This window comes from Chiloscyllium plagiosum, chromosome 42, assembly GCF_004010195.1.
Source record: "Chiloscyllium plagiosum isolate BGI_BamShark_2017 chromosome 42, ASM401019v2, whole genome shotgun sequence".
Lineage (NCBI taxonomy): Eukaryota > Metazoa > Chordata > Chondrichthyes > Orectolobiformes > Hemiscylliidae > Chiloscyllium > Chiloscyllium plagiosum.
In genome coordinates this window covers 1,609,121-1,621,581 of record NC_057751.1, presented here as the reverse complement: position 1 = coordinate 1,621,581, position 12,461 = coordinate 1,609,121, and the positions used below count along the sequence as shown (strand labels likewise).

Genomic DNA, 12,461 nt, shown 5'->3' with positions numbered 1-12,461 from the left:
CTGGTATTACACAATAGATGTTCTTCACCTTGTTAAATCACTATTCTTGCCTCCAGCACCTCATTGTTTATGCAAGTTCTCATCTGGGCAAAGTCATGCCAGCTAAGCCATTGTTAAGCAACCCTAAACTTAATTCTTTTCCTACCTGATAGTGTTCACAAGGGAGTGGGCTCACCTTGTCTGTTGCTCCATCACTCCCCACCACTAAAGCGAGACTGTCTGGTTGTTTGCCAAACTCTTTAAACAGCAGTGATTGCATTTTAAAAGCAGTTGTTCAATCTCAGCTTTTGGACTGCCCAAGGCACTACTGAAATTTTACGGAGCTTTCTGGCTTTCCTTTCTGTTGACTTAAACAAAACTGCATTGAGGTATTTATTTGTTCAATAAAACATAATGAGATTATCTCCCCATTGTAAACATATACAGTCCCACAACCTGCTATTGTGTCCTGTAACATGACAGCAAGTTTCATCAGGCTACAGAGACAGTTGACTCACAGTGGAGATCGCTTTTGTTTATGAAATAAAATCTGGGCTTGTGTGTGTGTATAGAATTCTCTGCGGCTGAAACTGGGCCATTGTCTATTTTGTATAGGAAAATAAAAAAATGAGAATTCTCCAAACGACAGTGTGAAGACGTAAAAACCAAAAGAACTCTGGACACAGTAAATCAGAAACAAAAATAAGTTTCTGGAAAAGCTCAGCAGGTCTGGCAGCATCTGTGAAGAGAAATCAGAGTTTATATTTTGGGTCCAGCGACCCTTCCTCAGTGCAAAGATGTCCCTTCCTTGTTGAATTAATTCGTGAGTAATTAATTATCAGAGATTTTGTGCTTTCTTCAACTTGATCCTCAGCAGCCAGTGCTAATAGACATGTGTTCTGAACTTTTATGACCGAGGCTGACAGAGGTGATGGTATTAAACAATCAAACCTGTGGAAAGTATCAAACATAAAAAGGTTTACTAACTGCCAAAACTTTTTCAGACTTTGATATGAAACCTGACCTGAAGCTTTTGTGAAGTAATGTCACTATGTTAACTTATTTTCATAGGTAATATTGGCTTGGCTGACAGGGTCAGCATTTATTGAGAAGGTGCATGTGAGGATCCTATTGGACCAATACAGTCCATCTTGATGCGACTTTGATTATATTGCCATGTTGTTTCCGACAGTACAGTACATTTGCTCGTAATCTCTGTCAGCATCTCTTTCATCAGTGAAAGATGAACCATGTGATATTATTTAACTGTTGGAATGGATATCCTTTAACCCCTGTTACACCATCATCACTCCACATTCTTAGGCCCATTGCACAAAACAACAAGTGAAACGGTTCTGTGCAGTTAAGTAGTTCCTTTTATGAGTGTTTAAATTCTCATCCTTGTTTTCAATTTTCAGCCTGTCCTGTTTCTTCAGTTTTTGTGCTTTTGGCCTCTTGTGTCTCACTGGTTTAACTTGCTCCACTATTGTGGCTCTTCATCAGCTTCCTTGGCTGTCACGCTGAAGTTTCCTTCTGCATCGCATGCTGTTGCACTCTCTTTCCAGAAGCCTCAATCTTTGACCCAAAACTGTGGTCACTGTTCAACCATTACCTTCTGGGTTCAGAAACCAGTTTGGTTGAATGTACCTGTGAATTGGTTTGGATAATTTATTGGAATGCACGGAGTTTGGCTTTCCGTCACAGTGCTGATGTTCAGGTTTGCTGCAAATACCAGTCGTGAGGATCTCAACTTCCTTCCACAATGCCAAGTTTAGGGAGTGACTTAGCACTGGAAGAAGATGATCAGTTTCTTGTGTCACCTGCGCTTCTCTGCTTCTTCCCATTGGATCTGTTGTTGGTCTTTCCTTCAAGTTTTTATTCAATTCCCATTTGAAATGAATATAGAACAGTACAGCAGAGGAACGGTCCCTGTGACCCATGATTTTGTGCCGAACGTGGCACCAAATGGCAGTCATCCTTTCTGCCTGCCCTTCGTCCATATCCCTGAATTCCTCGCATGTTCATGTGCTTATCTAAAAGTACCTGAAATGCCCCTATCATAATTGCCTCCACCACCACCCAGGGAGATAGTGAGGAAAGAGATCAATCTGAGACTAGTACAGTTGAGAACAGAAGTGAGTCAAACGGTCAGGGCAGGCAGGAACAAAGCAGAGAACAAGATAAATTAAATTGCATTTATTTCAATGCAAGAGGCCTAACAGGGAAGGCAAATGAACTCAGGGCATGGTTAGGAATATGGGACTGGGATATAGCAATTACAGAAACATGGCTCAGGGATGGACAGGACTGGCAGCTTAATGTCCCATACATATTGGAAGAATTGAAAGGGAGGCAAGAGAGGAGGGGGAGTGGCATTTTCGATAATTGACAGCATTACAGCTGTACTGAGGGAGTATATTCCTGGAAATTTGAGTGGAACTGAGAAATAAGAAAGGGATGATCACCTTATTGTGATTGCATTATAGACCCCCTAATAGTCAGTGGGAAATTGAGAAACAAATTTGTCAGGAGATTTCAGTTATCTGTAAGAATAATAGGGTGGTTATGGTAGGGGATTTTAACTTTTCAAAGATAGACTGGGACTGCTGTAGTCTCGAAGGGTTTATTCCTCTCGAGAGGAATTTGCTCAGAGTGCACGAGAAATTTTTCTGAGTCAGTATGTGGATGTCCTGACTGGAGAAGGTGCAAAACCTGACCTATTCTTGGGAAATATGGCAGGGCAGATGACTGAGGTGTCAGTGGGGGAGCACTTTGGGGCCAGCGACCATAATTCTCGGAGTTTTAAAATAGTGATGGAAAAGGATAGATAGTTGGATCTAACAGTTGAAGTTCTAAATTGAAGGATGGCTAATTTTGACTGTATTAGGCAAGAACTTTCAAAAGCTGATTGGGGGCAGATGTTCGCAGGTAAAGGGACGACTGGAAAATGGAAAGCCTTCAGGAATGAGATAACTAGAATCCAGAGACTGTGTTTCTGCAACAGTACAAGGCACAAGGCTGGTAGGTATAGGGAATGCTGGATGACTAAAGAAATTGAGGGTTTGGTTAATAAAAAGAAGGAAGCATATGTCAGATATAGACAGGATAGATCGAGTGAAGCTGAAAATGTGTTGCTGGAAAAGCGCAGCAGATCAGGCAGCATCCAAGGAGCAGGAGAATCGACGTTTCGGGCATGAGCCCTTCTTCAGTAATCTGAAGAGTGAATCCTTAGAAGAGTATAAAGGAAGTAGGAGTACACTTAAGAGGGAAATCAGGAGGGCAAAACGGGGACATGAGATTGCTTTGGCAAATAGAGTTAAGGAAAATCCAAAGGGTTTTTACAAATATATTAAGGACAAAAGGGTAACTCGGGAGAGAATAGGGCCCCTTAAAGGCCTCCTATGTGTGGAGCTGCAGGAGGTGGGGGCGATATTAAATGAGTAGTTTGCATCAGTGTTTACAGTAGAGAAGGACATGGAAGATGTAGAATGTGGGGAAACAGATGATAACATCTTAAAAGATGTCCATATTACAGAGGAAGAAGTGCTGGAGGTCTTGAAATGCATAAAGGTGGATAAATCCCCAGGACATGATCAAGGGTACCCTAGAACTCTGGGATGCTAGGGAAGTGATTACTGCGCCCCTCACTGAGATATTTGTATCATCGATAGTCACAGATGAGGTGCCGGAAGACTGGAGGGTGGCTAACGTGGTACAACTATTTAATGAAGGTGTTAAAGACAAGCCAGGCTGATGAGCCTGACATCGGTAGTGGCCAAGTTGTTGGAGGGAACCCTGAGGGACAAGATTTATGCGTATTTCGAAAGGCAAGGAGTAATTGGGGATTGTCAGCATGGCTTTGTGCATGGGAAATCATGTCTCACAAACTTGATTGAGTTTTTTGAAAACGTAACAAAGAGGATTGATGGGCAGAGTGGTAGATGTGATCTATATGGACTTCAGTAAGACGTTCGACAAGGTTCCCCATGGGTGACTGGTGAGCAAGGTTAGATCTCATGGAATATAGGGAGAACTAGCCATTTGCATACAGAACTGGTTCAAAGGTAGAAGACAGAGGGTAGTGATGGAGGGTTGTTTTTCAGACTGGAGGCCTGTGCCCAGTGGAGTGCCACATGGATCGGTGCTGGGTCCTCTTCTTTGCGGCATTTATATAACTGATTTGAACGTGAGCGTAAGAGGTACAGTTAGTAAACAGTTAGTAAGTTTGCAGATGACACCAAAATTGGAGGTGTAGTGGACAGCGAAGAGGATTACCCCAGATTACCAGATGGGCCAATGGGCTGAGAAGTGACAGATGAAGTTTAATTCAGATAAATGCGAGGTGCTGCATTTTGAGAAAGCAAATCTTAGCAGGACGTATACACTTTATGGTACAGTCCTAGGGCGTGTTGCTGAACAAAGAGAACTTGGAGTGCAGGTTCATATCTCCTTGCAAATGGAGTCGCAGGTAGATAGGATAGTGAAGAAGGCATTTGGTATGCTTTCCTTTATTGGTCAGAGTATTGGGTACAGGGGTTGGGAGCTGGAAATGTGTTGCTGGAAAAGCGCAGCAGGTCAGGCAGCATCCAGGCTGCCTGACCTGCTGCGCTTTTCCAGCAACACATTTCCAGCTCTGATCTCCAGCATCTGCAGACCTCACTTTCTCCTACAGGAGTTGGGAGGTCATGTTGCGGCTGTACAGGACATTGGTTAGGCCACTGTTGGAATATTGCGTGCAATTCTGGTCTCCTTCCTATCGGAAAGATGTTGTGAAACTTGAAAGGGTTCAGAAAAGATTTCCAAGGATGTTGCCAGGGTTGGAGGATTTGAGCTATTGGGAGGGGCTGAACAGCCTGGGGCTGTTCTCCCTGGAGCGTCGGAGGCTGAGGGGTGGCCTCATAGAGGTTTACAAAATTATGAGGAGCATGGATAGGATAAATAGGCAAAGTCTTCTCCCTGGGGTGGGGGGAGTCCAGAACTAGAGAGCATAGGTTTTGGGTGAGAAGGGAAAGATATAAAGGGACCTCAGAGACAATGTTTTCACACAGAGGGTGGTACGTGTATGGAATGAGCTGCCAGAGGAAGTGGTGGAGGCTGGTTCAATTGCAACATTTAAAAGGCATCTGGATGTGTATATGAATAGGAAGGGCTTAGAGGGATATGGGCCAAGTGCTGGCAAATGGGACTAGATTGGGTTGGGATATCTGGTCAGCATGGATGGGTTGGACTGAAGGGTCTGTTTCCATGCTGTAAATCTCTCTGACTCCTTGACCTATTAGAGGTCTGCAAAACTCTGAGAGGCATAGATCAGGTGAATCATCAGAGACTTTTCCCCAGGATTGAAGTTTCAATTCCAAAGGCGCACAGCTTTAAGGTCAGCGGGGGAAACTGTCTGTGAGTTTTTCATGCAGAGAGTGGTAGGAGCCTGGAACACACTGCTCGAAGAGGCCTCTGGATGGTTCCATGAATAGGGAAGGAATAGAGGGATATGGAGTGAAAAAGGGCAGAAGGTTTGTTCTTGAGTTTTGTTCGGGTTTGATGATGACCACAGGCATGGAGGGCTGAAGGGCTGTACTTCTGTTCTTTGTTGAATTGTAAGATCAACCAGAGTCAAACACTTGATCTTTAGCCCATTCAGAGGGAGGAGATGGAGCTTTCAAATGTGAAAGCTTTCATTCACGCTGAGTGTGGAATTGGAGTTTTCCTTCCATGTTGCCTACACAGGGACTGTCCTTCGCTCTCACCTCCATGTCCTTTGTTGTGATGCAGCTGTACTAAATGAGAATTGTAAATGGTTCAGTTGTGTTCGCCCTCCTGGGTGTAGCTTGCAGCGAGTGGACCGTGGCACAAGTTGCTTATCAAATTGTGACACTCCCTGAGTACTTGGAGCGTGTGGCCTCATTGTTAATATCAGTTCTGTAAGAGCACACATTAAAAGTCAGTACTCCAGGCAGCTCTGAACCAAATCTCAGGAGCACCAATATCCCCATGTGGTGCACAGTTGAACCTAGAGACATCTGTTGAGTTTTCCAAACTTCAGGATCTTCCAAAGACTTAAACTTCCAATAGAGTTGGCTCCATGACTGAGTACTCAAGGCAGTTAACACAACAAGATCTGTGAAGTTGAAGCAAAGGTAAGGCAGTCTTTGATGGAGCACTGTTGATCAGGACACTTGCCTTTTGCTCTTCAGCTCTGATAACATGATCTGTATGTCCACCTGAGAAGTCATTTGGAGCCTCCTTTAATATTGAAACTGAAAAATAGTGTTCCCAGAACTGCAGCACCCAGTGCTTAGCACTGCACTGGTCTGTGAACCGAGATCATGTGCTTGAGTGTGACCTCAATGCAAATTTCCTGTCTACAACATCCAGGCCAAAGCAAATGATCTCATGTGATCTTTCTCACATAGCTGTTTGTGGGAGCTTGCGCAGAAGTTAGCTGTTATCTCCAATCGTGAATACAAAAACAAACCAGTGATTATGTTTCTCATGGCTTGTAGAAGGACTTGGCAACCAATGAGATAATTGTTGAAACCTTGTTCCGGTTGTCAGATACACTTGGCCAGTAGGTGCTTAGCAATCTCCCACAAACATATGGATGAAACTCATTCAGTCTGTTTTGCCTATGAGGGAAAGGTATCAGACAGTGTACTGGGACAGCCTCATGAAACTTCCTGCAACTGAGCAAATAAGGCCAAGTGTTGAGCTCCAAGACAGCATCTTGTCGTTCCTCAATTCAGTGGTCGAGTGTCAACCTTGATTTTCCTACTCAGATGCTGGAGTAGGAGTTGAACCTCAAACGTTATGATTCAGAGGCAATTGTGCTGCCCACTGAGCCGCATGTTTCTTACTTTCTTACTTGATTGGCTGTGCAGTGCTTTGAGACATCCTGAGGTTGTGAGAGCTGCTACTTAACTTCAAGTCTTTTCTTTTTTTGCGTGGATACAATCCTGAAAGCTGTATGTTCTGATGTTCAATGGGTGTTCCAATAGCCAATACTTAATTTCTCGTTACAGAGCTTAGCCCAGCTCGAGATACTGTGCAAACAGCTCTATGAAACCACTGACACATCGACTCGCCTGCAGGCAGAAAAGGCCCTGGTTGAATTCACCAACAGCCCAGACTGTCTGAGCAGATGCCAACTGCTGTTGGAAAGAGGAAGTGTAAGTACCATTTTGTGGACAATTCAAATGTTGATCTTTAGAGGGACACAGGTACGCTAATTTTCACTGTTAGGAGGACTCAAAATGTGTTCTTATTTAGAAACATGGATTTTAAAATGGACAAAAATGGAATTTGATTTTCAGCTTGATAATGGTTTGTCTTGCTTTATTAGAATTAGAATTTGCTTTATCGTCATGTGTACTCAAGTGCTGGAGCACAGTGAAAAGTGTACAGTGTCACCACACATGAAGCCAGCTTAGGTACAAAGCATCTGGCTGCAAATCTTCGATACAAAATGGAGAAATTGAGGGAAATAGTTCTATTACCTTCGTAGTATAAGTTATAAAGATAAGAACTGCTGTTAGAAAGATGAACATGACTGTCTTTCTGTAAAGGACGTGCTATAGAACAGTACAGGGGGCTTCCATGTGTGGTCTGACAGGGCTTGCAAGCCTCTGACTGCCTGCACCAGGTCCCCAGTCCAACAACCCGTCCCCATTCTGGATACACCAGCTGTTAAACATACACATGCCCACACCCAGAAACAGCTTCATTCAAGAATTAAAAATGTCCCGAACGGTGCTGACAGTATACCAGTATCCGAAACCGTCAGAGACATCAACATCTGGTACTGATAACAAGCCGAGATGGCCCCTTGTTGAAAGATCTCTGTGAGAGTCATTAATTGATGAGAACAACTTGGAGTGAATGTGCAAACCTGATGACGAAAAGGAAACCAGTTCCAATCATTCAGCCTAACGAGGACCTTTGGTGACCCTTAACTGAACTGAGAGGTTTGTCAGCTTGTTGTTTCAGTGAGATAGTTGAATCTTTCTTGCTGATATTTGCATTTTGTTAATTCCAGTCATTATTGTTCGTGTTGTGGAGTTTTTTTTTTACGCTTTTTTGTGCAAGCAAATATTTTTAAACACTTATGGGTACGGCGCACTACTGATGAACCAGCCCTGGCAGACCAGAAGTGGTCACTGGGTTAGTTGGTCAAATATTCCAAGTGATCAAGAGGGCCATATAATCAATGTAAAAATACACAGACAAGTAATTGAGATGTAATGTCACTGTATTACGGTATTAGCAGCATAAATCACTTAAATAATAAAGCAACTTGGCCTTAAATAAAACTTCCTGGCAGACAGCCTTCTCACGCTCAACCTCAACTGACATTTCAAACATTACAGAGTATTCGATAAAGTAGTCAACCTCTGGTATTTCACATGGATCATTTTGGCCGGTTTATCAAGAGTGCCAGTTAAAAGTAAGTTTGCTGTACGTTGGCAACCTTTTGTGAAAGTATTCTGTGACTGACCACCATGGTCAACAAAAATACAAATAAACCTTAGTCTATCATTCTCACTTAAGGATCTGACTTTTCCAGTGTTACCATCAATTGGTATCATAAACGCAGGAGCACAGAAAGAGAGCATGCAGGTACAACAAGCATTCAGGAAGCTAAGGGCATTAGAGTGCAGGAATAAAGCAATGTTGCGACAACCATATAGGGGTTTGCTGAGAAACCACCTGAAATACTGCGTGCAACTTTGATCTCTGTCTTTAAGGATGGTGTACTTGCATTGAAGGTTGTAATATCTTGGTCCCTAGGATGAGAGGATTGTCCAACCAGAAAAGGCTGTATGCTTTGGAATTTAGAAGAATGAGTTGTGAACACACTGAAGTACACTACATTTGGAAGAGGCTTGATTGGTTGGACACAGAGATTTTGTCTGCTCAACAGAAAGTCTCCAAGATGGGAGCCCAATCTTTGGATTAGTTGTTGACCATTCAGCAGTGACATGAGGAGAAATGTCCTCACTCAAAGGGTTGTGAATTTTCTATCTTTTCTACCACAGCGTTGTCGATTGCTGGATATTTGTAATACTGACCTGGTAACTGAGTTTTTTTTCGACACTACTATTATCGGACAAGCCAAACAGAGAACAGCCAGGGAATTCCTAGAGGCATGGCACTCATCCACAGATTCAATCAACAAGCAGATCGACCTGGACCCAATACACCGGCCACTGCAGCGGACAGCTGGAACTGACAACCGGAAGCGGCAGGTACAAATCATTATAAATGCCGGAGGAAACATCACAGAAGCGCTTCACAGGAGGCTCCCAAGCACTGAGGATGTCACCTAGACGGGACGAAATGTCTGCAACACAAATTCCCAGCTCGGCGAACAGAACCACAACAACGAGCACCTGAGCAACAAATCATCCCTCAAACTTTGAGTTTTGTTTCTCTTGGGATTGAGCAGGTTCGTGGAATCCAAGCCCAAGATCAACTCCAGTCATAGTGAAGCCATCCTCTGATGTTTTCAGTTGTTGTGACGTCTTGCTATCCTCAGCTATTATCCTGTAGATCTCTGTACTCTTTCCTAAACTGATGCTAATCATACTCTCTGCGCACTTTTGGCACGTGTTGCTTTTCAACATATTCTGCAGAGCCATTAATAATGAACTTGCTTTGGGAAAAAGTCATCATTGATTCTGAAGGCTTGTTATGCTAGCCTGAGGGGTTCTATGTGCTGAATGCATGTATGTGTTTTAAACTGTCTTGGGATGTTACCACCTCAGTCATGAAGCGGCTCCTATCCATTCAACATTGAAACTCATTGTGCCGTCTGATGGATGAAGGGTGATTGGAATACTTATTGGTCTGACTCAATCAGATTGAAGTAATTGCAGGATGTTGTTTGTTTAACTGATGCATATTTCTTCTACCTGCACTCAAAAGACCAATGTAGTTTGCAGTGTTGGAATTTGATATTTGAGCAAGACAGTAGATTGTTGAACTAAAAATCTGTTTTGTACCATATGGAAAGTCTGTGAGCTTGAAAACTTCTCATCTTTGTGAGCGATAGCTGGGTTTTTTTCACCTTTTCCTTCCTGTAAATGCATTGGTTGTTCAGAGCTGGAAGGTTAGACAGAAATAGTTGAGATGGATTCTTTGTTTTGCTTCTATGGCAGCATCATATCCAGGTCACTTCGACTGATTTTAATGATATAAAATGGTCGTGACAAGAGGAAGGAGATCAACAATTGGACTAACAAGTTCTGGAAAGCCAAGATTCATCAGGCTGGCATGAATCCTTGAGCCAAGAGAAAATAGGTGTGATCTGGTACATGCCTTTAAGAGTATAAAAGCAAAAAGCGTGTCGGAGTAGCAGTAGGCTATTCAGTCACCGAGCTTGTTCTACCCTTCAGTTCGCCTCATGGCTGATCATTTATGTCAGTGCCACGTGGCTGGGCTTTCTCCCTTGATGTTACTCGTCTCCAGAAACGCCTCCATTTCCATCTTGAGCGGGTCAGTGATTGAGTTTCCACAGCGCTCTGGGGTTGAGAATCCAAGATGCACAATTCTTAGAACGAAGAAATTCCTCTTTATCTCGGTCTTAAATGGCCTGCCTGTTACTCAGAAACTGTGCTCCTTAGTTCTGAACTTGCTACATGAAAGAAGCACGTTAACTGGATCCACCTTGTCACAGTCTGCAAGAATTTGGTATTTCTCAGTGAGATCCCTGGGGAACCGCTGAAGCTGGGTCATTAAGTGTTTGCAAGGTTGAAGTAGACCGATTTTTCATCAGTAACAGAGCTGAAGGTGGTGCCGAGAATGCAGCTAAGTCCATTTCAGGATTTTTCGATGAATTGTGATCTCATTAAACTGCTGAGCTGATGGAATGAATGCACAACTATTGCTTTTGCATCTTATGGCCACTTCTCATTTTTGTGAAACTCTGAAGGATACAGGCCAACTTCTTCAACCTCTCCTCCTGAGACAATCCTGCCAAAGATTTGTTATGTTTCACCTGAAGGGTAAGACCTGGAATAGGACTACAAAAGACAGGAATGTAACTATAAGACAATACCGAACACAGGAAAAACTCCTTTGATTGGTGAGAGTTGAGGCACATTGTGCAAATGCATAGAAGATGAAACTGATTTACTCTGAAGAAGAAAGTGTTGGTGAGGTTACACCAAGAGGACTTGGAGGAGCTTTTGGAGAATATAGAGCATTATGTACTTGTTAGGCTGAATACTCTGTTTCTGTAATGTTCAGACAGTAGCATGTTGCATTGTGGTGTTTACCCCAGTGTGTAATAAGCCATTGTACTTAGCAATTAAATCAAGCATCTCATAAGATTTTCTGCTGCAGACTGTCATGGAACTTGGAATCAGGTAGAAAACTAGAAGCCTCATTTGCATTTTGTGCTTTCTTCTGTGGGCACAAATAGCTGCTCATGTTCAACATGAGGAACATTTCAGGGTTTATACTTGATGGAATTCAGAAGCATAAGGGGACATCTAATTGAAACATACTGAGTGGCCTGGACAGAGTAGATGTTGGGAAGATGTTTCCATTGGTAAGCGAGACATAGAGTAAAGGAAAAACTTTTTCGAATGGAGATGCAGAGAAACTTCTTCAGCCAGAGAATAGCGAATCTATGGAATTCACTGCCACAGAAGACTGTGGAGATCAGGTCATTGAGTATATTTAAGACTGAGATAGATAGGTTCCTGAGTGCGAAGGGTTACAGGGAGAAATTAGGAGAATGAGATTGAGAAACTTATCAGCCACAATTGAATGGCAGAGCAGACTCGATGGGCTGAATGGCCTCATTTCTGCTCCTATCTCTTCCGGTCTTATGGTTTGGAGGTCATGTGATTATTGAGATGAGATTAAACTTTAAGCTATACGTAAGTGTTTATGCCCTGAGCTCTGGATATTGGAGAAATCTTTTAATTCCTGCTGTTGGGTGGGTGGGTGATAAATCTTGATCCCGAAAATAGTGAGGGCTATAGGTGCTGGAGAAGTCAGAGTCAATAAAGTGTGGCACTGGAAAAAGCACAGCAGGTCAGGCAGCATCCGAGGAACAAGAGTCAACGTTTCAGACAGAAGCCCTTCATCAGGAATGTGGAGAGGGAAGAGGGCTCAGAGATAAATAATGGGGTAGGGCTAGGGGCAAGGTAGCTGGGATGGCGAGAGGTAGGTCAGGTCGGAAGTGATTGTGATTAGTTAGTGGAGAGGGTAGGTGGGAAGGAAGGTCAAAAAGGTAAAAACAATGACTGCAGATGCTGGAAACCAGATTCTGGATTAATGGTGCTGGAAGAGCACAGCAGTTCAGGCAGCATCCAAGGAGCTTCGAAATCGACGTTTCGGGCAAAAGCCCTTCATCAGGAATAAAGGCAGTGAGCCTGGAGCGTGGAGAGATAAGCTAGAGGAGGGTGGGGATGGGGAGAAAGTAGCATAGAGTACAATGTGTGAGTAGGGGAGGGGATGAAGATGATAGGTCAGGGAGG

At 43.3% G+C, this 12,461-nt stretch overlaps 1 protein-coding gene across 1 annotated transcript in view; it reads left to right on the top strand.

The window, feature by feature from the left end:
• Positions 1 to 12,461, top strand: part of xpo7 (exportin 7) — a 110,522-nt gene that overhangs the window by 22,380 nt on the left and 75,681 nt on the right. Inside the window, exon 2 of the mRNA XM_043681183.1 lies at positions 6,996 to 7,142. Within this exon, the coding sequence (XP_043537118.1) occupies positions 6,996 to 7,142 (147 nt within the window). The remainder of the gene's footprint in view (positions 1 to 6,995; positions 7,143 to 12,461) is intronic.